Genomic DNA, 16,593 nt, shown 5'->3' on the forward strand with positions numbered 1-16,593 from the left:
TACAGGAAAAAGAAAAGCCAAGTATTACATGCATTTCAGTCTGAGAGCTTCACCCTCTCTGATATAAGATAAAGAACTGTGAAAGGAAATAAACTCCTTCCTTGTTTAAATGTGCTGAAAAATGCATGTGGGGCTACTGAACTTTAAAGTTCAGTTAACATTTTGTTCTGTCTGTATCCCAAAACATCCCGTATGCAGAGGCATTGTTCTCACCTTCACAACTTCCAGTTCATCTTTACTGGCTGCCTGTTGTTTTTCCAGCCTGGTACTCAGCTGGGAACAGATCTGGAACAGAGAAAGCAGCCTTTTATCTCAAGTTTACTGAACTGAAATAGAACCTGTGCTTTTTAACAATGATTTTTTGTTAGAAAAAACATTACTTAAATTCTGCCTCACTCAGGTATGTGCATTCCCCCCTAACAAGTCCACTGCTGCTGATCATGATAAAAAACCAGCAGCATTCAACACAGAACCTGAACAGAGAGACCAGGACATTTTGTGGATGAATTGGTTTATGATGTTTTTACTGCACTATGTCACAGAGTACAGAAGCATTCACCCAAAAGTACTAAAATTAGCTGAAAGACAGGTTATTCCTGATTGCCTAATTATGAGACTATTAGGAAACCCACAAAAAGATTTATGACAAATTACAACGTTGCTCTCTGAGAGCCTGAGAGGTAGTGGAGCTTATTTAAAGGATGAGATGTGCAATGCTGAAAATTCAGCTCTCGGAACAGGCTGAAAGGAGAAATACAAGAAAGAGCCTCTGGAACGGTACCTGTTTATACTCTGCAATAATGGCTGTGGTTTTCTTGATCTCAGATTCTGCCTTCTCCAGCTGCTTCCTGAAGACTTCCTTCAGCTAGGAAGTGAAGGAGAGAAGTTACCTAGTACACTGACAGAAGTTCTCAATATGCATCATCAGATTGTTCTCTCTGTGTCTCACTGTGTTTACAGCAGCTCTACAGCTACTGCTCACCAAATTCCAGCGTCTGATTTACTCAATATAAAAATCCTTACTGTATCAGTGATAACCAAAAAGTCTATACTGTGACCCTTTATCCCTGCTTAGAGAATTCTCCTGTAGCTTAATTCCCTTTCTCTGTGTTAAATGGTGGTACATTATGGTCCACAGGACACAAAATGGCAAAAATAAAAGTCAGGGTATCACTTTTGAAACGTACACGTTAAGCTACAGAGGATTACAAAACTAAGACCAAATATTTTGCAAATGAGTACGAGGCCAGGTCTAGTCAGCAAAATTCTCCCAGCCCTTATCCCTGTTCTGCTGTTGGTTCCAGCTTCAGGCAGGAACACTTTATTTCAGCAATCCAGCACCTGAATCCAGAACAGACTCTTACAAGGCAACAGCTCCTCCAGCTCCTCATTTAGATAATTAAAAGAGGTCTGATCTCCTTAACTGCGACTGCTCACTGCCAGTGACAATGATTTTAAATACTGGGAAGACAATAAGCTATGGAAAACTAAACATTCAGAGCTCAAGTAAAGGAAAACACTGAACAAAAAAATTACCCTGGCACTACAAACTTTAAATTGCAACTGCATTTTGAAGACAAAATCCCTTCTGCAATTGCAACACATCCACACTTTTCTGCATATCCTTCTGCTTGCATCTCCTAGCTAAATGGGGAAAGCTGGAGAACACCTTACCTGAGCAGTTTCCTCCTCCTGCTTCCGTTTCTCTTCCTCAGTCTCCACCAGCTTTTGTTTGGTCAGGAGAAGCTCCTTGTTCAAAACATCAGCTTTGTCTTCAGCCTAAAATCAGGGACACTGGTGTAAATCAGATCTTATCTGTGCCAATACAAACACACTGGGATATACAGCTCAGAAATTCTGCAGATTCAGGTTCTAGCATTGCCTTTTCCTGCCCTGTGGAAACTGGGAAACTGTGCAAAAGGACCCTTTGGCCAAGTGTTTACCTATGCCCACATAGGCACAGATACTCTGTCCTAATGCAAACAATGATGTACAGAATATTTTTGTTGGCACCAATATTAATCTAAGTCAGGGCAGCATGATTTAGGTACTGTGTAACTTCAGATAACTCATTCCATTTCTTTCATCTGTAAGCAGGGAAAACAGGTAACTAAAAAACTTTGGTGCCTGCACTGTACCCTACAAAGTGTTCAGGCAAAGACAAGTGTAGGACAAACAGGACCACCAGATAAATTGTTTATCAGTGCAAATAAGTATTACATGGAGAAACTTGATACTGTGTGTGCACTAGGGAATAGGAATTTTCTCCTTTCTTGTAAGGGCTGAGATTATGGTGACACATACTGGGAATGCTTTATTTTTGTGAGCACTGTCCTCACCAATCACCAGGAGAGAAATGTATTTCTCAGTATCCGGATACATTGTGTTGCCCTCCCCAGCTGGGAGATACACAGGGCACCTCACCACTCCTCGGTCAAATAATACTGAGTTTGCTGAAAAGCCAAGAGGGAAAAGGGCATTGGAAACAACAAGTAACCGTACAGAACTTGTCTACAAGATGCAGTTTGGTTTTCTACTGCTACTGGTGGTATCAGCTTATCTTTCTGCCACAGTGTTCATTATTAATGAGGGTGTTAGTGGTGATTGTGGGCAGCAGAAGCAGCTCCACCAGGGCCACAACAGAAGGGATGGATTGAGGATCCCTGCATGGCTTAGTATGTATAAGGCTGTATAGGAGAAAGGAAAACAAGCAGTGCAAGAATGGAAAATCAATGAGATTGACATCTTAAAACAAAAGAACTCAGGGATTACAAGGGTATCTGATGAAAGACCCGTTTTCTGATATGCTTTAAAGGAACTGCAAACCCTTCCTCCTTTTATGTGTGCATTCCAGTTTCTCCAAGCACCTGCAGTGGTGTTTGGTGTCCTGTCCTTGCAGATGAGGAGCGCAGTAGAACAAAGCTTTTCTTGCAGTGCCTGGGAATGAAGGCAGGGGGTGGGAAAACTTCATGGAGCCACTTTTGTCTACAGACAGACTGAGAAAGTGCAGGAGAGAAAGGAATTGGACTGGTACAGGGCTGTGCTTGGCAGCCTTGTTGTGACACTTGAGGAGAAACAATCATGGGCAGCAGCAGACATAAAGCTGCTGCATGGACAGCTGGAATTCGCAGGAAGACAGAGCTCCTCAGCACATTGCTTTTGGCCTCCACACGAGCCTGCCTGCTCCATCATGCAGAGCACATCTCTGTGCTCACCCAGACAGCTCAAAATTTTAGAATCCCATGGATCGAAATCAGCAGAGCCTATCTGTCCAGGATCTGCCTAAGCAGAAATACAGCTTGCACAACTGTGGTCAGTGATGTTTACAGTTCTGAGGTTAGATAAAGCAAGCCAAATACCTGTGGGAAATCCAACTGAGAGGCCCTTGCAGGCAAAGATTTTACATTATAAAAGGTACCACTGCAAGGGACTAATCACAAGATGTGGTGGAGTTTGGCCCTCTTTATTTAGTACCTTAACAACAGCTGTTACAGCATTTATCAATACCACATACAACACCTCAGAAAGAGAGGGCTGAATGTGTAGTTCTCTGAAAACCATCTCTGAGGCAAAGGGCTCTGAATGCTGCTGCCCTCCACATTCCTGTCTTCACAGGGAACAAGAGCAGTTATCAACAAACACACAGGAGCCCTTCTAATTTTTGGTGCCCTGCCACTTCATTATCTCTGAGCTTTGTTGGCTGTACTAAAACTGCTGTGAAAAACAGATCCACGTAGACATTTTGCAAGGCAACTTCCCTTGAAACTAGTCTTTCAAGGAGTACGTGATGCCTTTTTCAAGGAAATGTTCGTTCTGTGGTATGTGCCTAAAGGTTATGGCTTACATTTTCTAAGCAAACCCCAGCAGAGGAGGTGCAGTCAGTGTTGGCCAGACACCACTGAATGTGGAAATCCAGCTGAATGCAACTACGAGTGAGGCTGTCAGGAAAATAAAGGCACAAATAATTACACTTTTAATGCTGTGTTATACTCTCAGTGGAGCACAAAGCTGGGTTCCTAAAACTGGGTGTTGCCAAGCCTGATCTGGGGCCCATCTGTGTCAGCATTACCTGGTCCAAGTCATTCCGTAAGGCAATCTTGCTCGTGACAAGCTCATGAGCGAGGTCATCGTTCTCCTGCTCCAGCCTCATGCTTGCTTCTTGGAGCCTGCGGTTTTCCCTCTGCAGAAAGAAAGGAACAACCAGGAAAGGAAATTAATCCTTATCAATATTGAAGAGCAATAAACGAGTGCATTGTGTGCGTAAAACACCGAGAAGGCGAGAGTGCACATTCAGACAGGGCTGCTGCTCTGGAAAACAACAGTGAATTAAGCCAGCAGTGCAAATGCAGCTATTTCACTTACATCCCAATGGTCTGTGTCACCAAGTGACACACTGATTTTAGCGCTTCCCTGTCAAAAGTAAACACAGACCTCTTCACAAAAGCACTTGGTTTCTGCTTGCTCATCATCTAAAGAAATTAGGCAGATAAAATCCCACCCAGCAGCAGTGAACAGGGACCAATTAAGAGTTACTCATAATGTTTCCAATCGGAAGTAGAAAGCTTTCCTACTCCACTTTACAAAATTCTGTCTGCAGGGATCCATAAAAATAGTCCATTTCGTACATGATATAGTGCCAACTTCCCATCTCCTGCAGAACCAGCAGAGCACAGCATTTAGCCTGGAAGCCCCTACAACTCGTATATCCTGTACTGCCATTTGTGCCCTCCTCTGTAACTCACACCAACGACACCAGTGGGTGTTTTACAGGAAACCTGCTGAGCCAGAGTGCCAGGGGGAAGAGGGGAGTTCACCCCTGAGCACAGGCCCAGGACCTGCCAGTGGGCTATGAGGGGAACACCAAATGGAGAACTCCAGGGCCTCGCTGCACTGCCCTCCCTGCCCACTCCACACAGGCAGAAACGACTCCATGGAGCACTAAGGGAAGTGCACAGGAGAATGATATTTCATAATAATGAGAATAATAATTCAGGTGTTTTAAAAATCAGTCTCAGTGACTGTTCTACGGCTGAGAAACAGAACCAAGCATCAAAAGATGCTTGTGGGTCAGTGAACTCCCAGGGTTCCAACATCAAATACTAATCCTCATCTTCAGAACAACACAGCCAGGTGGGACAGACAGAGGTGCCCTCCTCAAATGGATTTTAAGAGAGGAAAAAACTAGGCTGGCCTTCAGTCACAAAATGGCTGTGTATCTTTCACACCAAAACAGGCTGCAAAAGGAATCTGTGTGCTATGGAAATTCAAGGAAAAACACCACATTCATATGGAAACTCGTAGGTGGAGGAGCAGCAACCTACATGCAGAGATTTCAAAAAGGACCTCTTCTCACTTGAAAGGTAAGTTATGTTCTCCAAGACAAAACAATAAAAGTCAGCATACATCAGCACTTAAGACAAAAACATTTCCAAGAGTTGTTCAGTGAACACATTCCTGCAAAATGTGATTTCTTGCATAAGCACATTATTCACCTGTTTTCACTTTCTCCTGCCTACCAGCTATACTTAGATACTTTTTCTCTCCAAAATCACCACCATGAAACTGCAATTTTCATTTCTGGTGTAAGCAGATTTTGCATGCTCGGCTTAAACAAAAACAGGACAAGTAGAGCTCTAAAGAGGTCTCTTCTATGTGGGAACTTCCTCTGTGGCAGGAAGCAGAACTTCTACAAATTCTCTCTCCTTAATGTGAGCCTATTGTGAAACTAGACCAGGCACTGCCCTGTACAGGAAAGTAAGTTTGTTTCCCTTCCAAAAGATTATACTTTGAATAACTTGTTTTGTACAGAAACTCTAAGTAAAATGCTTTTATCTTAGCACAGTTAAGATAATCACTGCTAAAAGACACACAGCTTTGGAGATCTTTCTTATTTTAATTGCACTGTAACCTGTATGGGATAGGGAATTTTTAAAAGTAAAATTCTTCTCTAAGGATAATATAAACTTTAAAGCGTAAAACCAAATCGCAGTCAATCATCGTCATCATCTCTAAAGTCTTTTTTTCCTGTATTTTATTCACACCTCCTTAGAAATATTGGCTTTTATAGACACAGCTCTGCCAGCAGGCAGCTGTCAGACCTGGCTTCACATAAAACCTGAGCGCAGATCAGGACAGTATTGCTGCCAGGTGCTGCAGCACCGGTACCTTTCTGTAGGGATGTTGCTTAGGAGAAAGCAGCAAATTCTTAAGATTTTCACAAAATAACCCAGTTGGCTTTAACATTTCTGCTATGCCTTTGCCAAAAGCTTCAGTGTCTGCAAAGCAAGCTGCAGTGTGAAGTTGAGAGTTCCTGCTTTGCATTGGCAGACAAGTGTGTAAGCAAGCTCCATGCTGGAAATGCGCTATCCTCCTCTTAAATGAGAACATACATGGCACATTGGGATAAGACAAAGATCTCTTACCTTGGGCATCCGGTCAATAGCTAAGAGATGTTTTTAGCCCGTTCACCATACTCTTAGTCCAGCTGAGAGCCTCTCACAGGGCCACCTTTACTCTCCTTCCACCCAGGGCAGAATGCCCGATGAGATGGTTTGTCTTTTCCAGCTCCTCCCCCCCAGATCTAGCAGTGAAAAACTGCCTCCTTCCTCAGGAAGAAACTCTTAGTCTGCTTAACTCTAAATAAAACCTAACGTGACACAGTAAAGACAGAAATAGCAAATAGTGCTTTTCATGTGTAGCAAACTATTTCCAATGGCTCTGAAATATTTACAGGGTTTTATGAAATACGCTCGCAATGACAAGAAGTTCAACAGATGGAGCTGGTTCGTTACAGCAGGACTCCCATCCCAGGCAGCATTTTGTAACCTGGCATCAGCCAACCAGTCAGACCTGCTAGCTGTCCCTGGTGTAAACAGACAGCTTCCTGCCCTTCTCTCCACACCACTAAATTACTGACTATGACAACCATTTCCTTCTCCTCGGCATTGCTCGGTTTCTACAATCCGTAAAGTAAGAGATCCCTCTTTCCCAAATTCCTTCTTCTGGTTACAAAAGGCGGCTGGTGAGCTCGAGTTAACTGTTAAAAGGAGGATACTGCATTTCCAAAAAGGACAAACACCGCTGATACACACAAACACAAATAAACTTACCTCCTGCAAAGTCACAGACCAAACACTGCTTTCAACCATTGGTGTAAAGACAGTTGAAACAGGATATAAAATAATTTTTAATACCAACAACAACAAAAAAAAATTTGCTGATTCTTCAGTGGGTTTTTGGTTCTGAGTTTTAGAGAGGATATACTCCAGCTCCCATCACACGCTGGATGGAAAGAAGAAGGCCAACTTGAAAGCAAGGCTCAGCTCAGGAAAACTTGAAAGGCTGAACTCCACCCTCTGCTCCCTTCCAGCCTGCACCAAGGAGCAATTCCTGAGGAGAACAGTGGTGATGATGCATCCTCTCTGAGCTGCATTCAAGTGGGGTGGAACGAGTCACCAACCTCCTTAAGCAATTCTGCTTCTGCTGAGCAACACCCTGCACTGGGTTTGGCTGGAGTAGAATTAATTTTCTTCACAGCGGCTGGCATGGCTGTGGTTTGGATTTGTGCTGGAAACAGTGTTGATGGGATAGAGATGGTTTTGTTATTGCTGAGCAGGGCTTGCACAGAGTCAAGGCCTTTTCTACTTCTGATACCTCCCCATCAGCTTCTTCATAAGCCCAACGGAAAGGGCTCTTGATTGTGGAGGAGCTCTGAAGGAAAACCCTTTGGACTTCCATCTAGAAACCCAAAAGGCTTTAACAACAAACCATCCAGGAAAACCTGCCATGGGAAGCAACATAGAGGCTCCTGGAGGTGGCTGTATTTTCCACTTGGTGACTCTGGAGAAGCATCCCCCAAACTGCCTCAGCACATTTGGTTTGTTAGAAACCACAGACAATGTCCCACACATCAAGAATCATCATGTTTTTCCTCATGATGTTAACATTCAGCTACCATGACTGAATGAAAATGAGCAATATATTAATTTTCGCTTCCACTTCAAACACACAAAAGGCTATTATGTCCAAATCACACATTTATTCAGACACACAACTTCTTTGTTGCACAACAAGGTCCACAGAGGAAAAGGTAGAACAGAACAGCAGGGTCTGCTTGCAAAACTCCAGCCCTTCTTCTCTTTATTTTAAATCAAGTCCCAAGCTCAATTCTGGAAATTTCTCATCAAGCGAACCAAACCCTGTTACATGAGGTGTTCTCAAACACAGAACACCCCCCCATAATATTTAGAAAAATATCAATCTAAACTATATTACTACTTTTTCTCTACGTACAACTCACTTTTCTTCCTGGCTTCTGTAGGCAATTTGTAATTTATTTTAACCAAAACTCACGAAATCCAGTGACAAACAGCAATTTAGAACATATTTCCCTTTTGCACCTTTTAAAAATCTGACAAAAATGTGATAATTTGTTAAAAGCAATGGAAAACAAAGTGAAAAAGTGTCCATAAAAACACACGCTTTTCCTAAATAATACTTGTAAATACAGCAGGAAACAAACACCAAAAATAACACACTCTTTAATACTGTTCTTTTGGTAAGTCAAATCACAATCAACATGTAAAATCCAAGCTGGGCAGGAACTCTTGTGTGTGTAACAGCTCATGGGAGCACATGAATTGAACATGTCGAGCAAACCTGACTGGTTACTGGTGGGCCCAGTGCTGCAAACCCAGCTCATCTGCCTCTCTCCACACACCATCATTTCCTCCCAGGGCAGGGCCACAGGGGGTGTCTTACTCAGACATCCTCCACCACTGCAGCTCACAAGGGCCTGTGCCTCTGCAGTCTTGAAAAACCTCTGCTGGCAATAAAAACTGTGACGCTGCAAACAACAAACACTCTAAAAACTACAGCTAAGAAGTATCAACAGTCTGAGAGCTCGTTTCTTTCTTGAGGAATATTCCGCAGGGATCTCCACTCCAGTGATCCCATCCATGAAACGTCCTCTTCCTGGGCAGCAAACCAAAACTTTGGTTTGTTCTGGGAAGAGAAACTGTAAAACTTCCAAGGCTGCAGGGCTGTGGGGCACAGCCCACACAGAGGGAGCTGACAGCAGGGCTGTGCTCAGAGGCAGGGCTTTTGTCCTCTCCCAAACCAAGCCCAGCCCTGGTGCTGCCCCACTGAAATGCACCTCCGACCACATGGGCTGCAGAGCACTGACTGAAAGGACAAGCAAAAAGCAAGGCTGGCTCTCCACCTGCTGCCTGTGAGGTGTTTCTTGATGACCTTCAGAAACCCTCCTGAAATGTCAATTCCTACCAACCTCTGCTTGACACAGGAATAAAATCTTAACAAGCAAGACAAGGAACAAAGAACACTTATAAGCATTTTTCCATGGCACCCATCAACTGAAGAATGTGTCTGAACTTTGAACTCATCTAACCAGTTAGGGGACTCTCTAATCACAGCATTGCTAAGAGGATCAGACCCAATCCAGCTTAATAAAAAAATCCACGTTGAGTTTCAGAAGCGCAAGCCAGAACCCTGGGCTGTGATCTTGACTGTGACAGTGACCCACATCAACAGTGGCCCAAGGGTCGCTTTCTATATCCTCTTTTGCAGTTTGGGATAATGTTCTTCACCATCCATAGCCCATGATTAACTAGTTAATATGCTTTCACAGAGCTTTAAAGAACCTTATTTGTTTTCTAAGCATTATTTTAATTCCACAGTACTATAAGTGAACCACCGAAAAAAAACCTTAGAAGTTTATCAGCAGCAAGTTGTGTTTTTTCCTAAATAGGTCATACTTGCTATAGGTTCTTGGCTGCTTCAGCAGTCCCAAGTCTCACAAACAATGAAATCTACACTCTTTGACAGCATAAAAACTACACTTAAAATATAATTTTTCACAGATAATGCTTTTAAAAAAAGAAGTGAGTTTGACTTTCTCTGTACCTGTAAGTCTACCTTGCCACATTTACGAATTAAGGCACAGTCTCTAACTACAGATTTCCATACTTTGGTTTCCTGAAAATGGTGCACTTTCCTTACATTCACAGACCACTGGAATAAGATTATTCACCACTCCACACTCCTGGCAGGCTCTGTACCAACTGCAATGTCACTGAACATACTAAGGCACAGTGAGGAACAGGAGGCAAACAGTACAGGGATATGTAAGCACTGTCAGTTCCCAGGCATCCTGGGCAGTGGGCAATAAAGTGCTTCATCTCTGGCAGCTTCACCTGGAGAAACCTGAATTGTTTGAACTAGGGTGAGCAATGACCAGATCCCAAACACTCAGTGAACTCTGTGCCTAGGGGCAGAGCCTCCAGCACACAGAACCTACGGCAAAGGAGCGCAGCTGTGACAGTGAGAGCAAATTCACTGGCGAGATAAGCAAAGCTAATCCAAAATTAAAAAACTATTCTTTTCTGGTGAACTACTGAGCTATCATTATTACCAACTGAACCTTTATTTCTCTGCTGCCCTAAAGCAAGATATCCATCACTGCTAATTCTATTGCAGCAGTGCCAGGGACCCCTGGGTCCCACCGTACCAGGCATTATCTTAACAAAAAACTACTAACACTTGGTATAAACAGGAATGAACAACAAGGATCATATCAGCCAAGGAAGAGTTCATCTTCCAAAGTCTCTGAGGATGCCACTGCACATAGCTTGCGCTAGAACAACGTGTATTTTCTCCTTTCTGTGTCTGTAGCTGAGAATCCCCCTTTGTTTCTGCGGCTCATGAAGATCTCCCATAAAAGTGCAACAGCAGGAGAGTTACCTACAAACATATAAACTGAAAGAAGAAAAATATTATATGTGGCTACTTGCAGATGTCTTGAGAGTTACAAATTGTGATTGAAATATTCCTGGGAAAGAACTACTAAGTTCAAGTGTTTAAAGTGCCTGTTCAAGAAAGGGGCTGAGTTTCACCTGGCACTGCACTTCCCTAAGGTCTGCACCAGCACATCCCAGAGAGGTGAGTGTGGTACACACACTTCTGCTTAGCTGCTGGAACCGGGTCACTCCCATGGGATCTGCCAGTGGAACAGGTTCCTGTATAGCATCTCCTACCTTATATCTGTCCATAGGATCTTCCTGCTGCAGCTGACTCTCTCGCATGGTTTGGTACTCTCTCTCATATTTCTTCAGCTTTTTCGTTGGCACCTGTGGAATAGATTCGGGAAACATGCATTTAGAGATCAGAGGAACACCGGAAAGGCTGTCTGAAAGCTCTCCTTGCAAACAAGAAACTGAGGAAGTGATGGAAAGCTGCTGCTGAATAAAAGTCTCTCTCCACTGCCCCCCCTTCCCTACTCAGCAAACCGTGTCAAATACTTACCAATACAGCTCACATCGACAGAAATCTTTCTGTGCCCGCTGCTGCTGATTATTCAAACATTTAAAGGGAAACAAGAGCAAAGTACAGACATTTTAAGAAGAGTAACAAGAAAAAAAAAAAGAGCATGAACAACAGGGGTGGGAGAACAGGGAAGAAGAAAACACACTTCGATATGTATGATTCACCAAAACAATGCCTTAGCAAGACAACTGTTACAAGTGAGAGGAGAATAAAGGAGCGCTCATACAAAAGGACAGGACAATTCCCTGGGGGAGATCAGAGTAATGGTTTTTATTGCTGGAGAGTATTAATGTCTAAATTACAGCCTGTGACCAATGCCCTCATGGAGTCTGGCATCAGAGCCCTCCTAGGCACAGGTGGAGATACTGCAGTGCAGAGAAACCACAAACAAATTCAGTGAACAGCCATGCAGAAAGGTCAAATCCCAGGCTGCTTCGTCCTGGGAAAACACCACTTCCACTTCAAGCATGGCACAGAGAGAAACCTGTGTTCTTTTAAGCAGGCCATGGGGATCCTCTGCTTTCACATCACCTGGGTAGGCAGAGCTCTATGAGCAACCCCATCTCTGCCTGGAGACCTTTGACAGCATTACTTGGAACACCTGCTGGCAGCGGGAGAGATCCCTAACGCCATGTACCACCAGAACTGTGAGCACAGGCTTTTCCTGGATCTGTTACGCAGTTATCTGTTCCTCTTGCCTGTATCGATTGTGTTTAGCTGCCTCCTGGTGTGAGGACATGCCACTGTCACCTTCCCTTAGGGCAAAAAATGCCAATGAGCAGAGATAGGATTTGGTGTTGTTTTTCCCTTTCCTGGGGAAAGGGAATACCTCCTTGCTCTGCAGCGCAGGGAGGGACCAAAGCAAGTGCTTGGTGTTGCTGCAGAGGGAGGTACAGGTGGCAAATGTAAAATCTGTAATCTGCAAAGCACAGTGCACAGGGAGCACTAATTAAAGCAGCACCGATTCCCACAATTACTGATGGAATCTGAAAGCAAAGAGGGTAGAGATAAAAACATGAAGCACTTTGGGCAAACATACAAGAAAATTCCACTTCATAGTGCAAAACACCGTGCAGTGAAAATGACCAAATCAGAGATGCTTTTATACGTTTCAGCTGAACAACACTCCCAACTCAACCCCAGCCAGTTTTGTCTCAGCTGCAACCTGGAACTGTTGAGGCTACTTTAATAGTCAGGGATAAGGAATCATTTCACAGTAGTGTTCTAAATGGAGCGAACACATCACATATCTGAAGCCTGAGCCATCCCTTCCTTCCACCAGGGTTACTTGGCTCTCATTCAGAGAAGCAGATCAAGGCTCCCAGGCTGGGGTGTTCTGAGGACACCCTCCAAACCCAGTTCTCCGGTGCTTCTGTGCAGTTTTGTGCTCCAATATGCAACCAGCAGGAAATAAAGAGAAATACAAGGGAGACCTTGTGGAGCAGCACGGCCAAAAGGCACAACACAGGTGTAACTTAGAAGATGAGCTGTTCAATCAAAGATTTTCCTGATTCTTGATGCTTTTCACTGAAACCTTTAAAGTGCATGTAAGAACTAAGTCTCACTACAGAGGGAGAGAGACAAGCCTCCCATCCACACAGCCACACGAATGCTTCAGTAAATCCCATTGTCTTTAGGGATAGGAGATGTAAGACAGATTTTTTTGTGTGCAAATAGAAGAAAGAATGTAAAGCAAAGGTAAAAACTGCACACTCGCAACCCTTTACCCCCCATGGTTCAGTGAGCAGTGCTGCTCACCTCAGCCTGGCCCTGGGTGGTGGGGACTGTCTCCAGTGACCCTCCAACAGCCTCACCTTTACAGCTGCCTGGAGCAGCACCCCCTTTGCACTTCAGCTGCCAGATCTGCTTAAATTGCTTGTGAACAAAAATCCTGCTTCTCTCCATACTCTAGAAGATACAGACAAAATACAGCCAAAAGTAATGATGTGAGTAAATCACTTACCAAGAGAGTGAATGGGACATAAAGCAGCATTATGCCACAGCTGTCCCTCACCAACTGAGCCTGTGCACCAAGAGGTCACTGCTGCTTCTCACTGACACAACTGCTCACACTCATCAGCCAGTGGCCTGCAGCTCTTCTAGCACCTTTTTAAATGTTAACTTTTTACCCTGCCAGAGAGCAGCCTTATTTCTCTGGCTTCACCTTATATTCTCTTCCAAGATGAGGCAGCATTTAACTCACACGGAATCGATCTGGCACTCAATAATCTGCCTCAACAACACCATAAATTGATATGAACAGGTCACATCCCAAACTGTGTGATGAGCACTGGAGAACAAGCCTCAGCTGCTTCATTTAACTCTGCTCCCCATTGTTTTCACCTGTTTCCACTCACAAACAACTCACAACCATTTCTTAATGCCTGGTAATTCATCCCAACAACCATTCTTATCTATATGGTCTCCTTTATTTTCTTATCTTTTAATTCACAGCCTGAGTAGGACCATAAAAATGGTGCTCTGGGGCTATGTGGGGGATCAGCTCCCTCTTTCACCCCTGCAGGAGCCACCCACAGCCCTGGCCTGGGCTGAGGGGAGGCCCACATGCCTGGCACACTCTCCAGGCAAACAGCACAGCAACAATTTCTTAGGAATACTGACAGTAAATGATACCTGAAACCGGGATCAGATCAGGAAAAGTGTAAGCATCAGGTCTGACACACAAAACAGCTTCCATGCTCCTTGAGAGAATACGGTGACTGATGCATGCTAGCAGCTATTTATGCTACAACCTTAACTGGGAAGTAGTACCTAAATACAGTGAAAGTCTATCTTAAGGGGCTGGGGGGAGGAATTCCTATTAGAAACCAGCCCATACTAATCTACTTATAAGATAGAAACTGGAACAGGTATCCTTAGGAACTTTGGCAGGGACTGTGCTTCACTGTTATTGTCTATTCAGCCACATTACTCAGAGGAGTTTGATAATTTATCACAGCACTTTCTTCTTCTGAGTATACACTAATAAATGGAAAAAAAATATTTAAAAGCCCATTTCCATATTCCTCAATTTAATTCCCCGGAACAGTTTGTGAATTCAACAAGGAATTTCTCAATAAGCCCTTTCATAAGTAAGTGCATAGTGCTAGCTATGCTTGTCTTCATGCACTGATCCTGAACAAAGTGCTCATAAATTCCCTGTAAAAGCTTCTGCAATATTGATTTTTTTCTTTCTTCAGCACCATGGGGTATATTGGCTCAAACTGATGGTTATCAAATTTAGGAGACTCTTATGGTTTATAAATATTGCTCATCTGTTTATCTCAATACCTTATCTCACTGACTCATTTTATTTTTATTGTCTTCAAGCATAAAATCACGTCATGACAAGTTGTACGTGGGGAAAGAGCCATGCAGAGCATCCTAATAAAACATTCACGCAGAAGAACTGAACAAGCAGAACCCTCCTTCTGAAAAACTCCAAGGCACCGAACGCTCCAAGGACTCACTGCAGTGAGGGGAGAAACAAAAATACTTTGTCTCTGCTCAGACAAGGCTGGAAAGATTTGCGTCACCTCCTCGGGCACCCCTGGGCATGGGCAGCATGCTGAGCATCGGCATCCGCTCCAGGAGCCCTTTCCCCTCACTCCATGATTCCTTTGGCTGTTCACAGGCAGTTCAGCCTGACCCTGCTGGATTCATAAATCACACACCTCTGACTCCTTCCTCCCAAATGCTTTATTGCTCCAGTGCAACCCCAGTGCTCGGAGGAGGCAGTTATCATGATGTTCATTTGACAGACAAGGAAATGGAAGCAGAGTTATAAAGTGATTTCCGGAACATACTGCAGACAGCCAGAGGCTGATCCAGACAGTGAAATCCTATTATCTGATTTCTGATTTCCAGCACTGCCACAATGCCAGACTGAGCAGGGTTTCTCTTTCCCACCTTCCCACTTCTTTTCTCTATCTAGCACAGCGTAGAAACTTCAAAAACACACTAACACCACACTAACAACGAAGCCAATATTCTGTGATCTCTCCACTCTTGACATTTTTTCCTCTCTAGTTCTTGCCTCAATGTGGAAGAAAAAAAAAGGAAAGAAAAAAGCAATTAAGAAAGTGTGCAGTGCTTTCCTTTCTCGTTCCTTGAAGCAGGTGATGTAATTTTCTGTTTCACTGGTGATGGATTTGCTTGGTATTTCAAGCTGAGGTGAGGGTCTTGTGCCCCTCCAAAAGCAGATTACTGACAAAAAATTTCCCATCACACACATTGTCTTAGTTCACACTCAAATTGTACCAATTTGTTCTAGTTAATACTTCATATTTAAAATACAACTATATCAGCTCTATTTTAAGAAATACAGCTCTATTTAAACACTTGATTAGGCCAAATGAAGGTTTTAATGTAACAATTATAGATGAAGAAACTGATTCAGTGCTCTTCTGGTCTGTGCAGTCATTGCTATGGATAACTCTATTTTGATCTTTCCTTAAAATGTGGCTGTCAAAAGTATCCTGTCACATCTGTCACTGGGAATAAGACTCAGAAGTAGATAAGTCATTCATTTTTCTTTCGGGAGGATGCAGCTACCAAAAAGAAAGAACAAACCCCACAGTACATGTTGACACAACAGACTTGTCTCTTGGATTAGTCTTTAAAGGAGGTCAGTGAGATGTCATATTTGGCTATTATGCAATACAATGTGAACAACTGGATCTCCAAGGAGATCTTACCCACAAGCATGAAATCTGAGAGGAAAGAGGGCAAATCATTATTTCTCACAAAATTCTTTGTGCTGGGTAGTCTGCAAAGGAAAGTCACAGGTTGGAGCACAGCTTGAAGAATTCCCGTTTCTCCTTTTGACACCATGCAGGGAAGGGCTCACTGACACCAGGTTGGTTTACCACAGGTTTGAAATGCAGTGGAAGAGCCCCATCAGTGTTTCACCACACTACAGCACCACATTCAGACACCCCCACTCCACCACACGCCATAAAGTTCATTCAACACCATCTCACCCCTGGTTTTGGGGCACAACAAAAGCCCCGAGTGTCAGATGCTGTTTTACCATCTAAGCTGTAAGGAAGGAGATGTTCCCTGAAATCCCTTGGAAGCCTACGCTGTGCTGGAGAGATCTCCTGCTGAACCTGTGCCTGTCTGAGTGCTGCTGCAGAACAGCATCTCTCCACCTTGTGTTTGGAAACAGAACCGGCAGAAATACTCTTTTTACATCAGGGAAGCAACTCCACCCTGGCACACCTGAGAGTATCCCTTCCTTCCAGGGGGAGA

General features: G+C 43.7%; 1 protein-coding gene across 12 annotated transcripts in view; it reads right to left on the reverse strand.

The window, feature by feature from the left end:
• The window catches only part of RABGAP1L (RAB GTPase activating protein 1 like), a 225,616-nt gene that overhangs the window by 7,240 nt on the left and 201,783 nt on the right, over window positions 1–16,593 (reverse strand). For 10 of the 12 annotated variants that reach the window (XM_027665273.1, XM_027665271.1, XM_027665272.1 and 7 more), the window contains 5 exons: window positions 11,052–11,144; window positions 4,070–4,180; window positions 1,675–1,779; window positions 782–865; window positions 214–285 (listed from right to left, as the gene is read on the reverse strand). In XM_027665273.1, the coding sequence (XP_027521074.1) occupies window positions 214–285; window positions 782–865; window positions 1,675–1,779; window positions 4,070–4,180; window positions 11,052–11,144 (465 nt within the window). Of the gene's footprint in view, window positions 1–213; window positions 286–781; window positions 866–1,674; window positions 1,780–4,069; window positions 4,181–6,422; window positions 7,478–8,016; window positions 10,774–11,051; window positions 11,145–16,593 lie in introns of those variants that run through there. The other 2 variants (XM_027665281.1, XM_027665276.1) reach the window with 2 other exon arrangements.

Source organism: Corapipo altera, unplaced genomic scaffold (assembly GCF_003945725.1).
Source record: "Corapipo altera isolate COAL_440 unplaced genomic scaffold, ASM394572v1 316, whole genome shotgun sequence".
Lineage (NCBI taxonomy): Eukaryota > Metazoa > Chordata > Aves > Passeriformes > Pipridae > Corapipo > Corapipo altera.